The sequence below is a fragment of the Octopus bimaculoides genome, chromosome 3, assembly GCF_046866305.1.
Source record: "Octopus bimaculoides isolate indiv1 chromosome 3, ASM4686630v1, whole genome shotgun sequence".
Taxonomy (NCBI): domain Eukaryota; kingdom Metazoa; phylum Mollusca; class Cephalopoda; order Octopoda; family Octopodidae; genus Octopus; species Octopus bimaculoides.
In genome coordinates this window covers 48,637,726-48,658,686 of record NC_142930.1, presented here as the reverse complement: position 1 = coordinate 48,658,686, position 20,961 = coordinate 48,637,726, and the positions used below count along the sequence as shown (strand labels likewise).

The window sequence follows — 20,961 nt, the reverse complement described above, 5'->3', positions numbered from 1 at the left end:
CATCACATGACCAAACCAGTGCAGTCGTCTCTCTTGCGCACATCTGATGCCTCTTATACAGTTTGATTACCATAAAACAAGTGCCCTTACTTCATCACTGTTGGATAGTTAACAGTAAAGTGTTCTGCCATAAAAATAGTGTTCAACAAAATAAACTATCCTATTCATGTCAACATGGAAAAATTCATACAACAAATAGTCTATAACCAATAATGTTTGTTTACAAATGTACAAGAGGGTGCTGAAAAGTTCCTGGCTTTGGGTAAAAGAAAATACAGGAGAATCAGTTAATTATGATTCCACTCAACATATTCCCCTCTCAGATTCATACACTTACTGCAGTGGTCCTTCAGTTTTTCTAAGCCCTATAAAAGAACTTGGAAGGTTGGGGTTCCAACCAGGTCTTTCACAATATTCTTAAAGCCAGGAACTTTTCAGTACCCTCTTGTATGACACACACACACACACACACATAAAACTAAAGTGGCAAAACAGAAATAATTAAGAAGCTGATCACCAAAACCTGTTAGAGTTAGTGTTGCAAGCTGAGACCAAGCATTAGTTTATGCTAAGAAATTGAAATTAGGATAAATAGAATCTGTTGTTACTGAAGGTACCATTTGAGATTTAGATCATACTAAAACTGTTACTGTCTTGTATGGGTTAGCATGTGTCGTGGTGAGAGAACATTTACTGGCTGGCCACTCTACATCTTGCACATCATATCCTGTCTGCCACATTACAATATAATTCAGAGAAAAATTGAAGTATGGTATATCAAGGGAAGTAGATCTACACTTGATTCTGAGTGTTCAGTTAATTATGTTTAACCATAGTTGTCTTTAATTAAAGCTGGCTGCTGTAATAAATTTGTTTTATTTACTTTCAGGGAGGTGGTGTTCACTTTATTCGTTACAAATGTAAAGTTCTGGACACAAAGAAGGGTTGGCTGTTAATGCATCCTGGACGTCTAACACATTTCCACGAAGGACTGAGAACGACAAAAGGCTCCCGTTACATCATGATCTCTTTTGTTGATCCTTAAATAGTAAAAGAAAAAGAAGTTACATGGATTTTTTTTTTTCTTTTCCTGGACAGATAGAACTCTATTGTGATGTTATCACAGAGTTTGCCTGGCTACCTTCACATCCGTCCAAAATTATTGCATTCAAAACCCCCACCTCTTTTATAATATTTACTGCATTTATTTTGAGTTCTTTTCTAACTTTGTACCAAAGCTTTTATCGGATATTAATCTCAAACAAACATTTTTAATATATAAAATTTCAGAAATATCTTATTTTTTTTAACTTGCTCAAAATAGTTTTTAAACCTATTAGCAGCAATCAAAACCCACCTGACATGCTCAACAATGAAGACAATTTGGTGTCTTATATTCTATATATCCACAGTTAAACTGCTTCTTTCGGTGAACAAGAGGATTATTTGAACCACTGATTTTATTTACAATTTCCATTTGTTTCAAATGTATAGACTTGCAAATTTGCAAATGTCTTTATTCAATTCAAGCTTGCTGTTTATCAATTCTAAATTGGTTTATATGTATATTTTTTTATTTTTAAAAACGTGATTGTAATCTTGAAGTTATTGATGGTAACTAATACAAGAACAAGCTCCCTATCTTCTACAAACTGCTATATTAAACTACCAAGCAAAAGCTAATGATTAATTGTTAACTTGTTTTTTAGATTCTATTATTATTTTGAGAAAACCTTATCATTTCTGAGTCTATAATTTTGTTGTGAACTTCAAACCACTCCAGAAGTTACTTTTCTTATCATTTTAGAAGTGTTGGCTATAAGAATTTAGCTGAACATTCAAACACTAATTTTTGAGGCAATACTTTTGGAAGGCAAACTTTGTGTATTGATTCAACAATCAATAAATCTTCACAATATTTTACTCTGTATATTACAGTAAAAATTATATAACAATCTTTTTTTTTTTTGTTTACATTTACAACATGGGTATTTCCCCATCCCTTGTTCATATTTAATTTAAAAAATTTTTTTTTTTTTTACATAAATCTAAGGTGTTAGCAAGCAGATTGTTATTTAAAAAAAAATCCATCAACAAAAGATATTTAAATTAGGATATTTACTACTTTTGTACTAAATTAGTGATGAAGTTAAGCTTCATCAATGATCACTGTTTACAATCAAATGTATTTGACTTGTTTTTGAGGAGAGAATTTTTATAACATTATCTTATTGATAGAGATTTCTCTAGAAAATGGTAAACATCAAAATGGCTCAATTTCAGGCACTTGCCAATACATCTTTTCTACTGTCTTCCAATGAACTACCAGCGAATTAAAGAAATAAAATTAAAAAACAACCCCCACACACACACACTGCTATACATATAGAATATCAATTTCATAAGGTGTTTTTTAAAGAGATGTAAGAACAATATTTCTAACATATTTTGTAATAGATAAAATAGGAAAAAAAAAAAAAAAGTGTTTATTTATTCCATAATGATGAGAAAAAAAAAAAGTTAACATCAGACCAGCCATTTGTTTTTCATGTCATTGCAATAAAATGATGTTTTCTTGAAACCTATGAATTTTTGTTTTACTCAGACTTTTCACAGGATCAAGGAAACTAATAATGGTCTTTAACAGCCAACATCAGTAAATGTTTGTTAAAAATAAAATAGGTTTGAGTGCTCTGAGAAGGTGGAAAATTCTAACATTATGAGTAGAATCGTACTTTAGAAAAAAAAGTGTGCTGAAAGATTTCTTCAACTTAAATGGATACACTCCCAACACAATTATCTGCCCAACATCAGAGCCAAGCTTTTCTCATGGCAAATAAACTTGTTTTTAACTAATTTTCATTTCAATTATATTGTTGTCTCTGTGTAAATTTGTTATACCACATCACACCTTCCAACAAATACTATCAAATGGATCATCCCCTTCCAATCAATCTATTGTAGTAATGACAAAATAAAAAAGGTAAAGACCCCTGTTGATCATGAATCACCATGGGATTGCACCTAGAAAGTTTTCCTCGGGTTGTTTATGGAAGACCAGCAGTCACCCATGCATACCAGCCTTTACCAATGTCATCCAAGGCAAAGGCGGAGACAGCTTGGCACCAGTGACATTGCAACTCATTTTACAGATGAGTCTTTTATGTGCCTGGCAATGACTTTATGTGAGATAATGTGTTTGAACTAAAATAATTACAGTGGCAGTCATTAAATCATGTGTACACCATTATATTTATTTTATAATGTATATATATACATATGCACATATATAATATATATTTCTACATTTGTGGGATGAAGTTCAACAGTCAATACTGGAGCAACATGGAATGAAGTGTCTTACTCAAGAACACAACACACAGTCCCAGTCTGGGAATCAAACTCACTACCTCATGATTGTGGGCCTGATGCACTAACCTTCTAGCCATGCACCTTCACTAAAGAAAAATACTTAGTCATACATGCTATGATTCAGGTGAGGCTTATTGTATGCTGCCAGCTAACCATACAATCACTAATATTGGTGTGGAACAGTTTCATTGTTACATCAACTGTGTTGTACCTCCTTAACTCTACCATTAGTCTACACTCTTCACTATAAACCACCAGTCTTGAAATCATTTGCTGCTGTTGTCAAGACATCATTGAAAACTTCATTTTTATATACTATATTCAGGTTTCTTTAAACTGGATACACTATAGTAAAATTTGAACCTAGCACTGCAAGCTAACAAAACACTTGTCAAAACTTCAGTGGTGCTGTTTATAACATATTGTGACCCTGTCTTGCTTATTTGCAGTTTTGTAGACCAGGCAGTTTAAGATTAGTCTTGATCACAGAGTCAGTAGTGCAGCAAGAATAGGATTCTTCTCTTGGTATGATATTGTAACAGTATCAGCTCTTTGTGTATCAATCCTTAAAACACTATAGTTCACCCGTTATTAACAGCTCATTTTTATATATTGAGTTTAATTCAAAGTAAAGTTGACATGATGGGAAAAATTTTCCAAACTTACATAGATATTTAAAAAAAAAAAAAAAAAGGAAAAGTCAGGCATTATATTTTATGTGATGCTAACATAATGAACTGATCATCGCTATTACTTTCATCCTGTTGGCTGGCTATTTCTGACGCCTCAAATCCTCTGGTATATATCTTTCTTACCATTAACCACCAGCTAATTTAGCAATGTTATCTGTGTTTACCAGTTAATTTAATATTTCTCCACTAGGTGCTTCCTTTTTAAATTCACCTAATTCTCACCCACCAAATTCAGTTTATTTTAAACTATACTACAATTTGTGAACAATAGTGATGGTGGTTACAAGTTTACAATGAACCATTAATTGGTTCACTACATTTAGGACAATGAAAGTGACAAGGGCATGTCTGTAACTAGTTGCAGAACAACTATACATTTGAAAAGCACTGATATTTACATCTTTCACAGGCAGGCAACATCAAAAACATGTTCAAATAAATACAATGGTCTTCCACACAGTTCTTCAACCTATACCTCATAAGTGGAATTTGGTGGACTTGAGGCTATGATAAGATGCTTTTTCAAGGTGCTGTACAGTGAGGTCAAACTCAAAACCATGTAGTTGCAAAGTACATTATACAACCATGACAGTACCTATTTGTACACGCACACAATCTCCTGAATGCAACCGTTTTTTTTTTTTTACATAATTCATGTTCTTTAAATTAAAAGGATTCTTAATTGTCTATATATATATATATATATATATATATACTTGATTTCCAATATTCAGAACAAAAAGTAGCATACGTTGTAAGACATGCTGATTTCAGTATAATGAAGAGTTTTGAAATAATGGAATATTCTTTATTAAATAAGATAGGTTTGTGTTGACATGTGCTGCTGCTGATGTGGATGAAGATGATGTTGGAAAAAAAAAAAACATTTACATAACAAGGGCAGAAAAATATTCAAGTGTAATAAAATTAATAACTGAAAAATAAAAGTTTGTTTATCAACATAGTTGTTACATTAAAAAATATACTAGAAGTTGATGTTGACTGTAATTATATCACATGGCACAACTGGGAGACAATATTGAAAAAGGAAGGGCAGGGGTGTTGTAGGTACATTCCTCTAAAGCCTTGCAAAGCTGTTGCAGCATGCATGCTTAAGTAACAGAAAGTAAAAGCTGATAATTTCCTGAAAAGATTTTTTATATTTCTCTCACCCACGCTACTGATCCTGTAGACAAGCTTGATAAAAATTTTTACATGAACTGACCTCAACATTGAAAGAATTAAGCATCTCCTGCCCAATTATTCTATAGTTTTTTTTTTAAATACTTTTTGTTGTTGTTCTTTACTAATCAAAGTTTTACATACAAACTTGATTTGTTTTACGCAGATAACTTAATATTTAAGACACCTCAGCGGAATGTGCCTAGGTAACAGAGTTAACATAGCTCCCAATAGCTTATAACACAAATAACATAATATTTAAAACATCTGCCTGTAAAAATAACATTTCCAATGGTGAAAAAACAAAAAAAAACAAACAAACAAAAATTTTCAAAAATTAAATTCAACAGCTAAACAATGACTTTAACCATACACAGAGAACTTATCAACAACGAGGCTATGTTGATATGGAGGTCACATTGTTGGGTATGTTAATTCAGAAGCTATCATATTGAGGATGTTCATTTGGCGGTGATCACTATAGTGATTACGTTACTGGAGATTGAGTAAGTCAGTACATGTCACAGTAAGGGTGTGTTGGCCATTAAGTTTGTCATAAAGACTATGTTCGATTAGTAGTCACTATATCATGTACACTGATGATACAGAGATGATCAGCTTAGAATACACAGCCGTACTCTAAAATAAACTATTCACAGACAGGGCAGAATATTAACTGTGACTAAAAAAATATTCCAGCAAGTAATCAATAGTTCAGGTGGAAAACAAGCACATTCAAAGCTCTTCAAGTCCCATCTACTGTCATTCATTCAATCAAGCACACCTATGTTTTTCTAATTTACTTTCAAAATCCACAAATTCCAAATTGCTATTTAAACCATCCAAAATAAATTTTTAGTACCAAGCCATTAAAAAAATATCACTTGGTTAAAAAATTAACTGTCCATAGGCATTTGTTAAAAAAAAAGGCATTTAAAAAAAAAATTGCCTTGACTGAATGCGTTTGAAAGTTGTACCTAGAAAATGTACATACTTCCTGTGGAATGATGAATATATAAGAGTGGATCCAACTGAAAACAGTAAGTAGAAGATAAAAATGAATAGCTACAAAGCATTAGCTAAAATTGTTTTAAAAAAAATAAAATCCAATGATTAGTTGAGCAATTAAAACTTTCTATGTCAACAATAAAAAGGTAAATTAAAAACAAATGTGAAAATAATTGTTAAATGAAATTGACAATTTGATTTGGTAACAGGCAACAACATCACTTGATGTGACTGTTTTATTACAACTGAAGTGGCATATTTTTTGTTGTCTTGCTAGAATAGTTGAACTGAGAACCATTTGAAATATGACAGGATAAATTACAGAACAAGTAATAACAGTTCTCTGGAGTCCAGACATAAGGTGTATGAATATTTCAATAGCAACTTTGTCTTTTAACTTACATAAAAAGTTAGGGTCAAATGTTGGAAAAAATTACAGCAAGCACAGACAAAATGCTCTTCAATAAATTAAATGTTTCTTAGAGATGAGAGGAATAAAAGCAGACTTTGTGGAAAAGTAGAAAAATGACAGTATATGTGGTAGAATATATGTAACCAATTTTGCGTAAGTATGTGTGTGCGTGAGTACACAAATATACATATATATATTAAGCAACATTGAGAAAAGTAAATTGTAAGGCATGATCTCAAGTTTGAAGTTTGTGTTTGGTTGGTGTAGATGTTTCGTAATTTGTATGGTCCTGTAGAAGTAGTTTTGAGAAGTAGTCTGAAATTAAAACTGATTGACAACTGATGTTGTCTCTGGAGAAGTTTTTATGTTACTTTGTTTATAGTTTCACTGAAATATGTACTTCACGCACATGAGTACATGTTCTAATCAACAGAACCATCAGGTTGTCTTTTATAAAGCACCTGGGTGGTGGAAAAATACAAAGGAGATCCAGTTTTCAGTTTCCAATAAAAAAAATGGCTGTTGTTTGAACAGATGACATCACAAGTTCATGGCTAGTCACACTGACACAGGGTGGCTAGCTGGAGTTCAACAAATAAACAAAACAAAACAACGATAAACAGTTTTGCTCTAGACGGCATATTGTTCATGTAGGAGTTTATATCCAAGAGGCTTGGAAAATGGTGAGAACCAATGCAAACCAAATGGATGACCAAATACTGACTTAATGCTTAACCAACGAGATTTCCGCTCCCAGGTGGCTTGTTCTTTTTTTAGCTGTTCTATACCCTGCAAGGAGATTCAATTATCATCGTAAGAATCATAAATAAATTTACAATAGTTCTTCAATATTATCTTATTTTGAGATGACAAAACAGTAGTAGGAGACTAACTTCAAAACAATCTAGAGTTGCTAAAAACATTAGAGAACATATTTCTGTCTTATATCAGAACTCTGTGAACATGGCATTATTGGATCAATCAATTTCAATTTAGTGAATTTTATTTGCCTGGCAATGACTTTATCTGAGATAATGCATTTGAACTAAAATAATTACAGTGGCAGTCATTACAGTGATTAAACCATGTGCACACCATTATATTTACTTGTACTTTATTTGTAATACACACACATATTTCTACATGTGCAGTATAAAGTTCAACAAGTAGTAGAACAGTCAGTCAATTAAGAGACTAAAGATATTAAAAAACAAATCAAACAAAAAAAAACAACAACATAAAAAGTATGTGAAATTTAGCTACTCAGGGTTTCTTGGTTGGAATATTAAATTTATTTCAATATTTCTGAAGCCAGTAATGTCAACATGGTGTGTTAGCAACTTTGTATGAGATAATGAGGTTTAAAAGAGCATGTGCAATTTGAAAAGAAATTTAATATACACATGCACACACACATTACTGATGGGCAGTCTTCAATTTTTTCTATTCAAAAGGGATTTTCAACCCAACATGCCACTATTATATATAGCTTTGTGTGCTTCAAGACCTACTATTCCAAAAAAAAAAAAAAAAATTAAAAATTAAAAAAAAAATTTGTGTGTGTGTGTGTAATGAGGCAGAAATGTCTTTCATCATAAATCTCCTAGCTGGTCACTGATACCATACTTCACTGTACCTCCAATAGGGTAGTTGAGAGTGTCTGATTATAATACAATGAAGTAGACTATCAGTAGCCTGGTAGTAAATGTATGATGAAAGACTTCACTCAATAATACATATATAATATAAAACAGTGAAAGCAAATGTATTCTAAGACACATGTTAACATTACCTCTATAGATTTTCTATAGAAATTATAGCCAACAGTAATTTATTATGATGTTTCTTATCCCATACATCTAATGTAAACGACAATGTGGTCGAAGATGGAAAAATAGGTAATGGGTGTATATGCCATATTTCAAGAGTTCTTGCTCCTTTTTTAGCACCATATCCAACCTATTAACCATCCAGGAACTCATTGCTTAAATAGCCACTAAATATTGTTGTTGGCACTCCGTCGCTTATGATGTCGAGGGTTCCAGTTGATCCGATCAACGGAACAACCTGCTCGTGAAATTAACGTGCAAGTGGTTGAGCACTCCACAGACACGTGTACCCTTAACGTAGTTCTCGAAGATATTCAGCGTGACAAGGCTGACCCATTGAATTACAGGTACAACAGAAACAGGAAGTAAGAGTGAGAGAAAGTTGTGGTGAAAGAGTACAGCAGGGTTCGCCACCATCCCCTGCCGGAGCCTCGTGGAGCTTTAGGTGTTTTTGCTCAATAAACGCTCACAACGCCCGGTCTGGGAATCGAAACCGCGATCCTATGACTGCGAGTCCACTGCCCTAACCACTGGGCCATTGTGCCTCCACAGCCACTAAATATAGTGATGTAACATTACTGGATATACCAATTTTACATATTAAACACATTCCTGGCAGCTGGTACATATTAATTCCTTGCATGTACCAGCAAAAAGTTTGTGGATGGTTAATGGCTTGGTGCTGAAGGAGGAGCAAAAACTCCTGAAATATGCAGATACACCGATTGCCTATTTTCTCATCTTTGATCACACTTGTTTACATTAGACATATTTGGATACAAAATGTCGTAATAAATCAGTACTGGCTATAATTTCTATAGAAAATCTATAGAGATGATCTTAATAGCATTGCTAACACAGTATTGACTTATAAAGCATTTAATATACTTTGTAGAATATTATGGTTGCATAATGAAATATGGTATCCCTACAGGTAATTAATTTTAAGATACAATGACTTTATTGCATACTTTAAAAAAAAAATCTGGGAAAGCCTGTCTCCCTCCCCAAGAAATCAAATAAATCAAAATTTATACCTGAAACAATATTTATTTATTGTTGTTATTCAGCCTGATCATGCAGTCTTTTTTTTTAACCCTAAACACTTACCTTTTTCTTTAAGACTGCTAGGTGTGACTTGAGGAAGATTTGGCTACTATTTCTATCAAAGCTATTGTATAGAGTCTCCTACATTAGTTTGACTTCCATATTATATATTATTATAGTATCTAGCATAAATGCAACAAAAACTGATAGCTACATTGTGCAAGCATAGTTGCATGGTTAAGGAGTTCACTTTGTAACCACATGATTTTGGGTTCAGTTCCACTGAGTGGTACCTTGGGCAAGTATCTTTTACTACAGTCTGGGCTGACCAAAACTTTGTGTGTGGATTTAGTGAAAGAAAACTGAAAGAAACCCCTTCATATATAATCTTTTATTTGTTTCAGTTGTTAGACTGCAGCCAAGCAGGGGCACTGCCTTGAAGAACTTTTAGTTAAATGAATTAACCACAGATACACCTGTGCCTTTATATATAAAATACGTGTGTGTGTACACGTGTGTCTTCTTGTCTTGAAATTGCATGATAATTGTAAATGATTACTACTGTCATACAAGCAGTGCTCTTTTCCAATCTTCCATGAAAACATGACCACTTATGAAGAAATATTACCTTAATTGCAAACAGGTGAAGGCTGTCGACATGAAGGGCATCTGGCCATAGAAAATCTGGCTTACCAAATTCTGTCCAGCCCATGTGAGCATAGTAAAATGGACATTAACATGATAATAAATAAAGATGACAGTTTATAGTATTTCATTGATCAACAAACAGAAATTAACTAAAAGATCACTTTTTCTGATGATCAGTTACACAAAACTCTGAGTAACAGTTTGTGAAGTTTTTCAGCTTCAATAAAACACTATATTTTATTCTACCTTTGGTATTTGAGTACCGTTTTCTCCATCTTGTTTTGCATCTATGTGCTTGCATGTTTGTGTATATGTGAGTGTGTGTGTGTACATGTATAAATATAGTGTGACAGCATCTGTATCTGTACACATTTACACTAGTTGAAAAACTGGTGTTGTGGCCTTTTATGTCCCTTAACTTGGTGGTTCAACGAATACAGATTGATGTCCTACAGCATGGTACCTTGGGCAAGTGTCTCCAACAAAAGCCCCAAGCCAACCAAAACCTTGTAAGTGGATTTGGTAGATGGAAACTGAAAGAAGCCCATCGTGCATGTATTACTGTCCCATTGTCTTGACATTGCATGATAGTTGTAAATGAATGTCACCATCATGAAAGCAGTGTTCTTCATTCCCAATCTTCTGTGTCTTGTCATTGGTAAATATTACATTGCTTGGAAACAGGTGAGGGTTGATGACAGGAAGGGCATCCAGTCATAGAAACAATCTGCCTCAACAAAATCTGTCTGACCCATGTGGGCACGGAAAAACTAAACCGATGATGATATCATGGACCTCTCTAGCATGCCAATAAAATGATTATTAAATGAAAAGATAAAGAGTTGAAAACTAGCTTGAACTTACTGTTTCATCCGTGCATATAGCAGAAAGCTGTGAACCAAACATTATAGCTGTGAAGATGCCAAATAAAATTCCTTCAAATATGAGAATTATTAAGAAGACAGTTGTTGCAGGTGGAGAGAATGCTGGACAAACTGTAATGAGAAGATATTAATTGAATACATGAATACTATAACAAACAATGGCTTTACTGATGGAGAACTATTTCACTTATTTCAGTGAGCAATATTTAATATAATGTATTAATGTTAATAGAGATAACAGAAGACCGAGATCTGTGATGCATTGCTGTACTCAAACAGACTCACCTATCAACACAGTATTGAGATCCTAAATCCAAGGTGCCACATAAAAAAACATTGGTGTGGCTGCTGGTGCCATGCAAAAATCACTGGTGCTGGTGTCATGTTAAAAAGACCCAACATATTCTGTTAAGTGGTTGGCATTAGGAAGGGCATTCAGCTGTGGAAACCAAGCCAAAGCAGACTATGAACCTGGTGTGGCCCCTGGTCTTGCCAGTTCCTGTCAAGCCGTCCAACCATGCCAGCATAGAAAATGGCCACTAAATGTTGATAATGGTGAATGTATTAATATTGGTTTCAAATTTTGGCACAAAAAACCAGCAATTTCGGGGAAGGGGGTACAATAAATTGCAGAGACCTCAGAGCAAAAGGATGAAAAGCAAACTCAACTTCGACAGAATTTGAACTCAGAATGTAAAGAGAGACGAAATGCCACTAAGCATTTTGCCTGGCGTGCTAATGATTCTGCCAGCTCAATGCCTTTTATATTAAATATTAGTAAATATAATATTAAAACTTGCCGCTTAAATATTAATACATATAGTGTATTAATATTTGTATTGTGTGAGTAGTCATGTCTTACAATAGTGAAAAATCTTTAGTCATATGGAGTTTGAGGCAGCTCGATCCATGCTGCAGCCAAGATACACGATGCATCAAGTATAGCTTGTAAAGTAGTTGTTGAATGTGACAAAACAGTGTTTGGGCTGCGAAGACCTTTTAATCACGTCTTATCAAGGGCAAGACAATCTCTCTAGTGCTGGAGATATATATAGCACTAATATAACGAGGAAAAGTAAGACAATAAAGTCACACAATTTCACGGCCTCATATTTAATATTCTATAACGCTAATAATTTGTCTTTCTGAAATAAATAATTGCTTGTTATGAGATGGAAGCATATTTAGTAATACATAGACAACATATATATATATATATATATACACTATATATATATATATATATATACATGTATATACACTATACATATATATATATATATATATATAAGGCGAGCTGGCAGAAACGTTAGCACGCCAGGCGAAATGCTTAGCGATATTTCGTCTGCCGCTACGTTCTGAGTTCAAATTCCGCCGAGGTCGACTTTGCCTTTCATCCTTTCGGGGTCGATTAAATAAGTACCAGTTATGCACTGGGGTCGATGTAATCGACTTAATCCGTTTGTCTGTCCTTGTTTGTCCTCTCTGTGTGTAGCCCCTTGTGGGTAGTAAAGAAATAACACACTATACATATATATATATGTATATACATACACACTATATATATATATATATATATATATATATATATATACATACACACTATATATATCTATATATATATATATACATACACACTATATATATATATATATATATCTATATATATATATACATACACACTATATATATATCTATATATATATATACATACACACTATATATATATATATATATATATATATATATATATACATACACACTATATATATATATATATCTATATATATATATATACATACACACTATATATATATATATATATATATATATATACATACACACTATATATATATATATATATATATATATATACATACACACTATATATATATATATCTATATATATATATATACATACACACTATATATATATATATATATATATATATATATACATACACACTATATATATATATATATATATATATATATATATATATATACATACACACTATATATATATATATATATATATATATATATATATAGTTTTAGGGAAAATAACCAATTTTCAAGAACTCATCGATGAAAATCCACTATCACATATAGAAAAATTAATAATTAAAAGCACAATAAATGAGTATAATATAAAGTAAAGTAAATATCATAAGATAAATATCTTTTTATTATATTATATTTATCTTATGATATTTACTTTACTTTATATTATACTCATTTATTGTGCTTTTAATTATTAATTTTTCTATATGTGATAGTGGATTTTCATCGATGAGTTCTTGAAAATTGGTTATTTTCCCTAAAACTATATATATTTTATATATACTTTATCTATAAGGCTCAATTTAATTTTAATTTTTTATAAATTGATTTTAATTGAGTTTTTTACCTGTAATTTTGGATTTTGTCCCTAATAATATTATTATATATATATATATATATATATATATATATACATACACACTATATATGTATTTATTTTCTCTTAGTTAACAATTAACTCTGATAAAATAAATTGTTTAATAGTTACCAGGGTAGCAAAGTTCACAAAATAACTTTGGTGTAACTCCTGTTTACGAGGTAGAAACTCCGTGTTAATTTGAGGTATTTTGAATAAACATGAGATTAAATAAATGGAGTTATACGCATGTGTTAAATGATTTCTTTTATTTCCGACATATGTTTCGAAGATTACAATTGGTTCATTCCAAAGGAATGAGTGATGTTGAGAAAGATGTAATCTTCTCTTCAGGGAAATACGTAAAAATCAACTCAACCGTAAGACATTATTACTGAATGTGACAACTGCGAGTAGAGAAGAATGCTACATAGCTTATTTGAAAAAACCATTGGAAAATGCAATGCTACAAGACAGTACGTTGGACTAGGAAGGAAGAAAAGGAGGAAAAAAAGAGAAAATTAGAATCTGGAGTGGAAAGTAAATAGAATGATTTTTAAACCAGATTAAAATTGAGAGAAAAGTATTTTATGTGTAATGGAAATGTAAAAGGGAAACAATCGTGTATTTATATTTGTAGTATTGACATATATGTATATATATATATATATACATACACATATATATATATATATATATATATATATATATATATATATATATATATATATATACACACACGATAAACGTATGGTAATAAAGGTAATGGTAATGTTTATATAGGTAAATGATGCTTGTGTGTACTAGTAAGAGATCAAGTGTTTAACAATATAAAGGTGATAAATGCTCTGTTGATCTAAAGAGAGAGAGAGAGTGTTATTAAATGAAATGGCAATTAGAAGGGGAAAGTTAAAGAATTAATGGAGTTAGAAAATTACTTGTTTGAACTAAGTTAATATTTGTACCAAAATTTACTTCGATATCCTTGCTCGATAGGTGTTGATGCAAGGATATACTTATGAATAAAACAAAGTAGAGGGTTCTATTTTGTGTAGAGCAGTATGTAATATGTAATAAAGTTGGGAAAAAAATATATTTATATATTTTTTTGAAGGGAAATGGATGGAAGAAGGAGCAATGCTGTGCGTGCAACATCGTCATTCCTCCCTGTGCCTGTGAAATTTTGTATCCCAGGTGTAAGGCCTTATTTCCACATACGCCAGCTTAATTTCATCCGTCCTTAGTCAAAAGACATCTGTTGTTATATCCCATTATTATTCCTACTGTATTTGTGTAACATTGTTCGTTTTTCCATCCTCACTCAACAACATAGAAGTTAAAATCTTGTCCACACATAGAACAGACGCAACGCTTAGACAAATTGCAGAAGCTACACACATAATAGAAGATAAACCTAGCCTGAATAGGAAACTGGAATGGAACACTAGCACACACACCCAATACACCACAACATATGACAGAATAAAATCCCCATAAACTGATAACAATATGAACAAAATACAATACAGAAATAAACAAATGGAATTAAATAACTATATATGTTAACAAAATTAAATTAAATTAAATACAACAAAAAAAAAAAGTATAAAAAATAATAACAAGTTAATAAATAAAGACAAATTAAATGAACATGTATAAACAGGGGATACAGATAATACAGGCAGTTGTATGGACGAGGCATGTGTAGAGTGTTAGGTGTGATGTACAGAATTAAATATTGAAAAAAAAAAGTCGTCACATATATCCTTGGATGTACAAGATGCCAGAATGAATGGAACACTATCAGACTCACAGCTGAGAAACACCAATGATACAGAAGAACTTCTCACAGAAATATCTAATAAGTTAAATTTACTTATTTCAAGACTGGATGCAATCTTCACAAATACAGATAGAACTGTAAATGATACCCATATGGAAGGTGCTCCAACAACAGAGACAAACAACAAGGAGGAAGTAAGAACAAACTCACTTGAAGCCACATCTCTAGAAGTACATGAGCATAATACCTTAAAACCATATCTGTGGAGGAAACTCCTGAATCAAAGGAAACATGCATACTGGAGATGGAAATGAAAGTATAAAATAAATGAAAGAAGTTTTTTCCAAAATTCTGACGACTTTTTTTTTCAATATTTAATTCTGTACATCACACCTAACACTCTACACACACACACATATATATATATATATATATATATATATATATCACATATGTAAAAAATACAAAAATGGGACAAGAACGCAAAACATCCGGACAGTTAGGTGATACAAAAAAGGGACAACAAGACATCCACATAGACGGTACAGAGAAAACAAGGATAGGTCATTTGGAGTTTTCTATCCTCAGTTGAGTTCCAGATTATCTTTGCAATTTCGGCTGGTTATACTCAAGATTGCTCCAATCTAGCCAGCCCCAAGGAAAAACTAAGCTAAGAGCATTAGATTCCTTGGAAGAAAGCAGCGAATGTATATGAAAACAAGGACAGAAAAAGAATGGAGAATGTTACACAAATACAAATGCAAATAACAATAGATGTCTTTCAACAAAGGACGAATTAAATTAAGCTGGTGTATGTGGAAGTAAAGTCTTATGGTAGGGACATAAGGTTAGACATGGATAGGGAGGAATATAGATGTTGCACGGGATGGTAGTCAAACAAAGAAAAGTCAGGCTTGGCTGAACACCGGTCACATGGGGATAGAAGAGAGAGAGGTAGAGGGATAGAAGAATTAAGGAGGGGCAAGATATATATATATATATATATATATATATATATATATATATATAGGAAAATGAAAAATAATAATAAGGCAGAATGCTGAACTTGAAGCATATTTTAATAATGATTTCTAACCAGCTTTCATTGCATAGCAAATTTTCAAGAAGAGGGAGAATGAAAATGTTTTTTTTACAAAGAAGTACAAAATGAAGAAAATAATATATAAAAAAAATAATATATAAAAAAATAAATATACCAATACATTATATTGTCTTTGAGCTTTTAAAGTTCAATGGTAATTCATGTATATAATGGTTGGAAAAATAAGGATGCATGAGAATTGAGAGCTGTGTTAGGTTTGAGAAAAGGGGCTAAAAGTTTGTGTTATGCAGGAAGTGTGGTGTCAAAACACTAATAAGATTTGTCTCCCCTTACACACACTTCCTGTTTTGACACCACACTTCCTTAACACAAACTTTTAGCCCCTTTTCTCTTTTTTTAAACCTAACACAACTCTCAATTCTCATGCATCCTTATTTTTCCAACCATTATATACATGAATTACCATTGAACTTTAAAAGCTCAAAGACAATATAATGTATTGGGATATTTATTTTTTTATATATTATTTTTTTTATATATTATTTTCTTCATTTTGTACTTCTTTGTAAAAAACATTTTCATTCTCCCTCTTCTTGAAAATTTGCTATGCAATGAAAGCTGGTTAGAAATCTTTATTAAAATATGCTTCAAGTTTAGCATTCTGCCTTATTATTATTTTTCATTTTCCTATTATTTCTCCACGTGCAGTTAACACAACCTCACTATTTACTGACTTATCTATATATATGTGTGTATGTATGTATGTATGTATGTATGTATGTATGTATGTATGCATGCATGTATTGTATAAGGTTTGGCAGAACAAATGATTAATAGAATTCAATGCATTAGCAAAGTTACGTTATGAAAGTAATTCAAGGGCAAAGGATTCAAGAAGTACCATGCATGAAGCACTTGGCTCTTGAATCATTTTTGTAACTTTCTAATAAAAAGAATATTACATATACATACCCGAACACACACACACGTATGCATGTGTGGGTGTATTAATTAATACAGATATTTTAATTATTACCAGATATATATATATATATTTTAATTATTGATTAATACATATTAATTATTATGAATTATTTTTTAATAAATTCACTGGCTATTTGTGACAACAGTGATTAGGCATTTAGATTCTATGTATATTGCTAATGGAGGAATTGCTATTATCTCTAGCTTTCAGGCGTCTACCATTGACAAGGCCAAAGAAGGCTGAAATCATGTGATCAGGTAGTCCTGGTAGCAATCACAGATGATTATTTCCTGCTAGCAATATAAATACGAGTGCTTATATGCACCACAAGTCAATGAGAGGTTTGTCTCATGATTACTACATGATTACTGTGTTAAATAACTTCTGCTGTTAAGTGGGGATGTTACTTTTTGGTATTAATACAGCTTTTGTTGCTATTAATGATACATCATTTAATATACACAATTACAAAAGAGCTACTAATAGTTTCATGCTCTCAGATACATTGAATTGGCAAATTTATATATATATATATATATATATATATATATATATATATATATATATATATGTATGTATGTATATATGTATGTATATATGTATGTCTGTATGCCATGTATCTCCAGCAAACTTTCAGCCTCAGTTCATAATGTTAGATGAATTTAAAAACCAGGATGCTGGACTATGAGAAGAAAAAAACACAAAGAAGGTCGATACAAAAAGTGGAACATAAAGAATCTTGCATCTGCTAAAAATTTCCGATCTGGAATTAAGCAGTGTGGTGGAGTTCTTCAACCTAAAAACAAAGTGTGGTATTTCAGTGATGCATAATTTGTATCTCTTTGATTCATTCATATATGGTGTAGATTTCTCCACAATGCTTGACTTAATTGTATGTGGTGTGCATTTGACCTTCACATTCCATACTTAGTGGTCTTATTTTTATCATTATGCCAGAAAGAAGACTGATGGTTTGCATAACAACTTTTAAAATTGTCTTTGCATAAGCTGATGTAATTTTTCTCCTCAATTAGGTTGTCCTGGCCTTATCACTGTGTCGGAAAGAAGACTGGTGATCTGCATAATGACTTTTAAAATTGCAAACACTTGGACAAGTTTCTGATGTTGAACTGGAGGACACCACCTGCTCTTCATTGAATAGCTATCTTACAGACTTTGGCGTCCTTTTTGTTATATTATTCTGCACCAGCTACATTAATTATGATTTCTACAGTCAAAATAGATGAAGGTGCTGGTTTTCTTTCTTTTTGTTCAGCTTCTTGCACCAGCCTTCTTCATGCTTTTTTCTTGTTTTTTTCTCATGTTTTCTTACAGACCAGCATCTTGGTTTTTAAATACATCTAATTTTATGAACTGAGCTTGAAAGATTGCTTGGAGATATATGGCATGTTATATTGATCTGTCAATTTAATGTATCTTAAAGCATGAAACTATTAGTAGCACGTTTGTAATTGTGCACATGAAATGATATTTCTCTCTCACTGGATGGAGTACTTTTTTTGTTTATCCTACCTATATTGGAACTGAAAACACACACACACATGTGGATATGAGGTACAAGAAAAATAATATTGATGGATAACTAATGTTTTCTCTCTTACGGTATAAAATTTATTCTATTGTTTGAACTTTTTGCATTTGTATTATTTGCCAAAACAGAATAATATCATTACTTTATGGAAAGTAATGATATTCTGTTTTGGTAAATAATACAGATGCAAAAAGACTTTTCTGTTTTACTTTATGATAAACATGTTGAGCCATATAAAAGGAACAGTGCAAATAAAGGGGACAGGCTTGAAGGGAGTGGAAAAATATATTGTAGATCCATCCAATAATGCCCATATATAAAAACAAAAATTTAAATGGTGTGAATGAAAAATATACTTCTGATTAGTAACTGCTTAATGAATAATGTACAGCTTTTAATCGATTGCTTTAAAGCCAAATTCCAGTTCAGTTTTCACAAACTTCATTCCCTAATTTTCAACCCATCTTTGATAGTATCTTCATTGTCAAGGTTATACAACACCAAATATGTTTATATCAGCTTATATATCACTGCCATAGCTTACATCATAAAAAGCTGGCTTGTCACTGGACTATAAAGTACTTAGACAAGCAATTCAGAATTTGAACCAGTGATTTAAATTTAGTTTTATATTCCTGTTTATTTTTCCTTGTACATACTTTAAGTACACAGATGAAGGTAATGCTGATAAATCAGAAAGCGGTAAAGGTTTTTTCATACTGAACTACTTGGCAAAATTGTTAATTATTAATTTTATTACTAATTGACGATTCCCTGCCCTATATCTGTATATATATATATATATATATATATAAAGATTAAGCTCATTAAAAGGAAAGGTTCTATATTTTAGAATGTAAAGCTTTTAATTATATACTGTGCACATACATGGGTCAGAGAAGTATATTACAACAAGAATGTAATTATATATTTTTAGATTTTTTTCAAACAACCTGCAGATGCAAGTGGTACCAGTTGAAAGCTCCACATGCCTAGCAAGGTTATGGGATCAGCAGGAGAGAATGTGCACTGTTTCAGGACCTACCTCTCAATGGTATCATTGAACACTGACCCCACCCCTCTGGACATGGTAATGTTGAGTAATTAGAAACTGATGTTATTGTTAAAGTTATCAGCAATGTTCAGATGGTACTGTCTGTTCCATAGGTTGGCTGTACTGTTAGCAGTCTTACATCAAGTATTAAACAGTATTCACAAATGACATCTGTGACAGATATGTCAGTGTCTCTAGTCTTTTGTCGAGTTGAAGTCATTTCATTTCTCTCATAATGAGAAGACAGCTGAGTCCTGAGTCAATAAATCACCAAATAATAGTGAGGTTAATAGTTTGTAACTTGTTATCAAATACTGTCATGCAAATATAGTTTGACCTTAAAAACTTTTTGCTTATAATTTAAACAATAATAACCGCTTTCTGATTTATCAGCATTACCTTCATCTGTGTACTTAAAGTATGTACAAGGAAAAATAAACAGGAATATAAAACTAAATTTAAATCACTGGTTCAAATTCTGAATTGCTTGTCTAAGTACTTTATAGTCCAGTGACAAGCCAACTTTTTATGATGTAAGCTATGGCAGTGATATATAAGCTGATATAAACATATTTGGTGTTGTATAACCTTGACAATGAAGATACTATCAAAGATGGGTTGAAAATTAGGGAATGAAGTTTGTGAAAACTGAACTGGAATTTGGCTTTAAAGCAATCAATTAAAAGCTGTACATTAAATAAATAAATAAAATAAGGAACAAAATTAAATTAAATTCATCTGAATTCTAAACAAAAAGTGGTTTGTCATCAATCAACCTTAGCTATGAACTACCTATTCAAGTAAAAGTGTCTTTTTATTCTAACCTGGTGAACTAGACGGCAGTGGATTTATTAAAAAAACATCAGAGCATAAAATGGCCTGTTGTTTTTCATTATGTGCTTTTATATTTGTCATTGTTCAAAGCTCAATAAAATAACTACCAGTAATAGAATGCAAACAACTCAGTTGACCATACTCCTCTCTTACGAATGTCTTCTTCTTATGTTAGAAATCTATGCTGTCTTGTAAAA

General features: G+C 31.8%; 2 protein-coding genes across 13 annotated transcripts in view; one reads left to right on the top strand and one right to left on the bottom strand.

Moving 5' to 3' along the window:
• The window catches only part of LOC106878123 (multifunctional procollagen lysine hydroxylase and glycosyltransferase LH3), a 68,587-nt gene extending 66,006 nt beyond the window's left edge, over positions 1-2,581 (top strand). The window contains exon 20 of the mRNA XM_014927237.3: positions 890-2,581. Coding sequence (XP_014782723.1) covers positions 890-1,045 — 156 coding nt within the window. The 3' untranslated portion in view covers positions 1,046-2,581. The remainder of the gene's footprint in view (positions 1-889) is intronic.
• A 2,269-nt stretch (positions 2,582-4,850) lies between these two features.
• Positions 4,851-20,961, bottom strand: part of LOC106878124 (palmitoyltransferase ZDHHC3) — a 105,704-nt gene continuing 89,593 nt past the window's right edge. For all 12 annotated transcript variants that reach the window (XM_052966505.2, XM_089348947.1, XM_014927238.3 and 9 more), the window contains 2 exons: positions 11,055-11,185; positions 4,851-7,455 (listed from right to left, as the gene is read on the bottom strand). In XM_052966505.2, the coding sequence (XP_052822465.1) occupies positions 7,297-7,455; positions 11,055-11,185 (290 nt within the window). In that variant the 3' untranslated portion in view covers positions 4,851-7,296. The remainder of the gene's footprint in view (positions 7,456-11,054; positions 11,186-20,961) is intronic.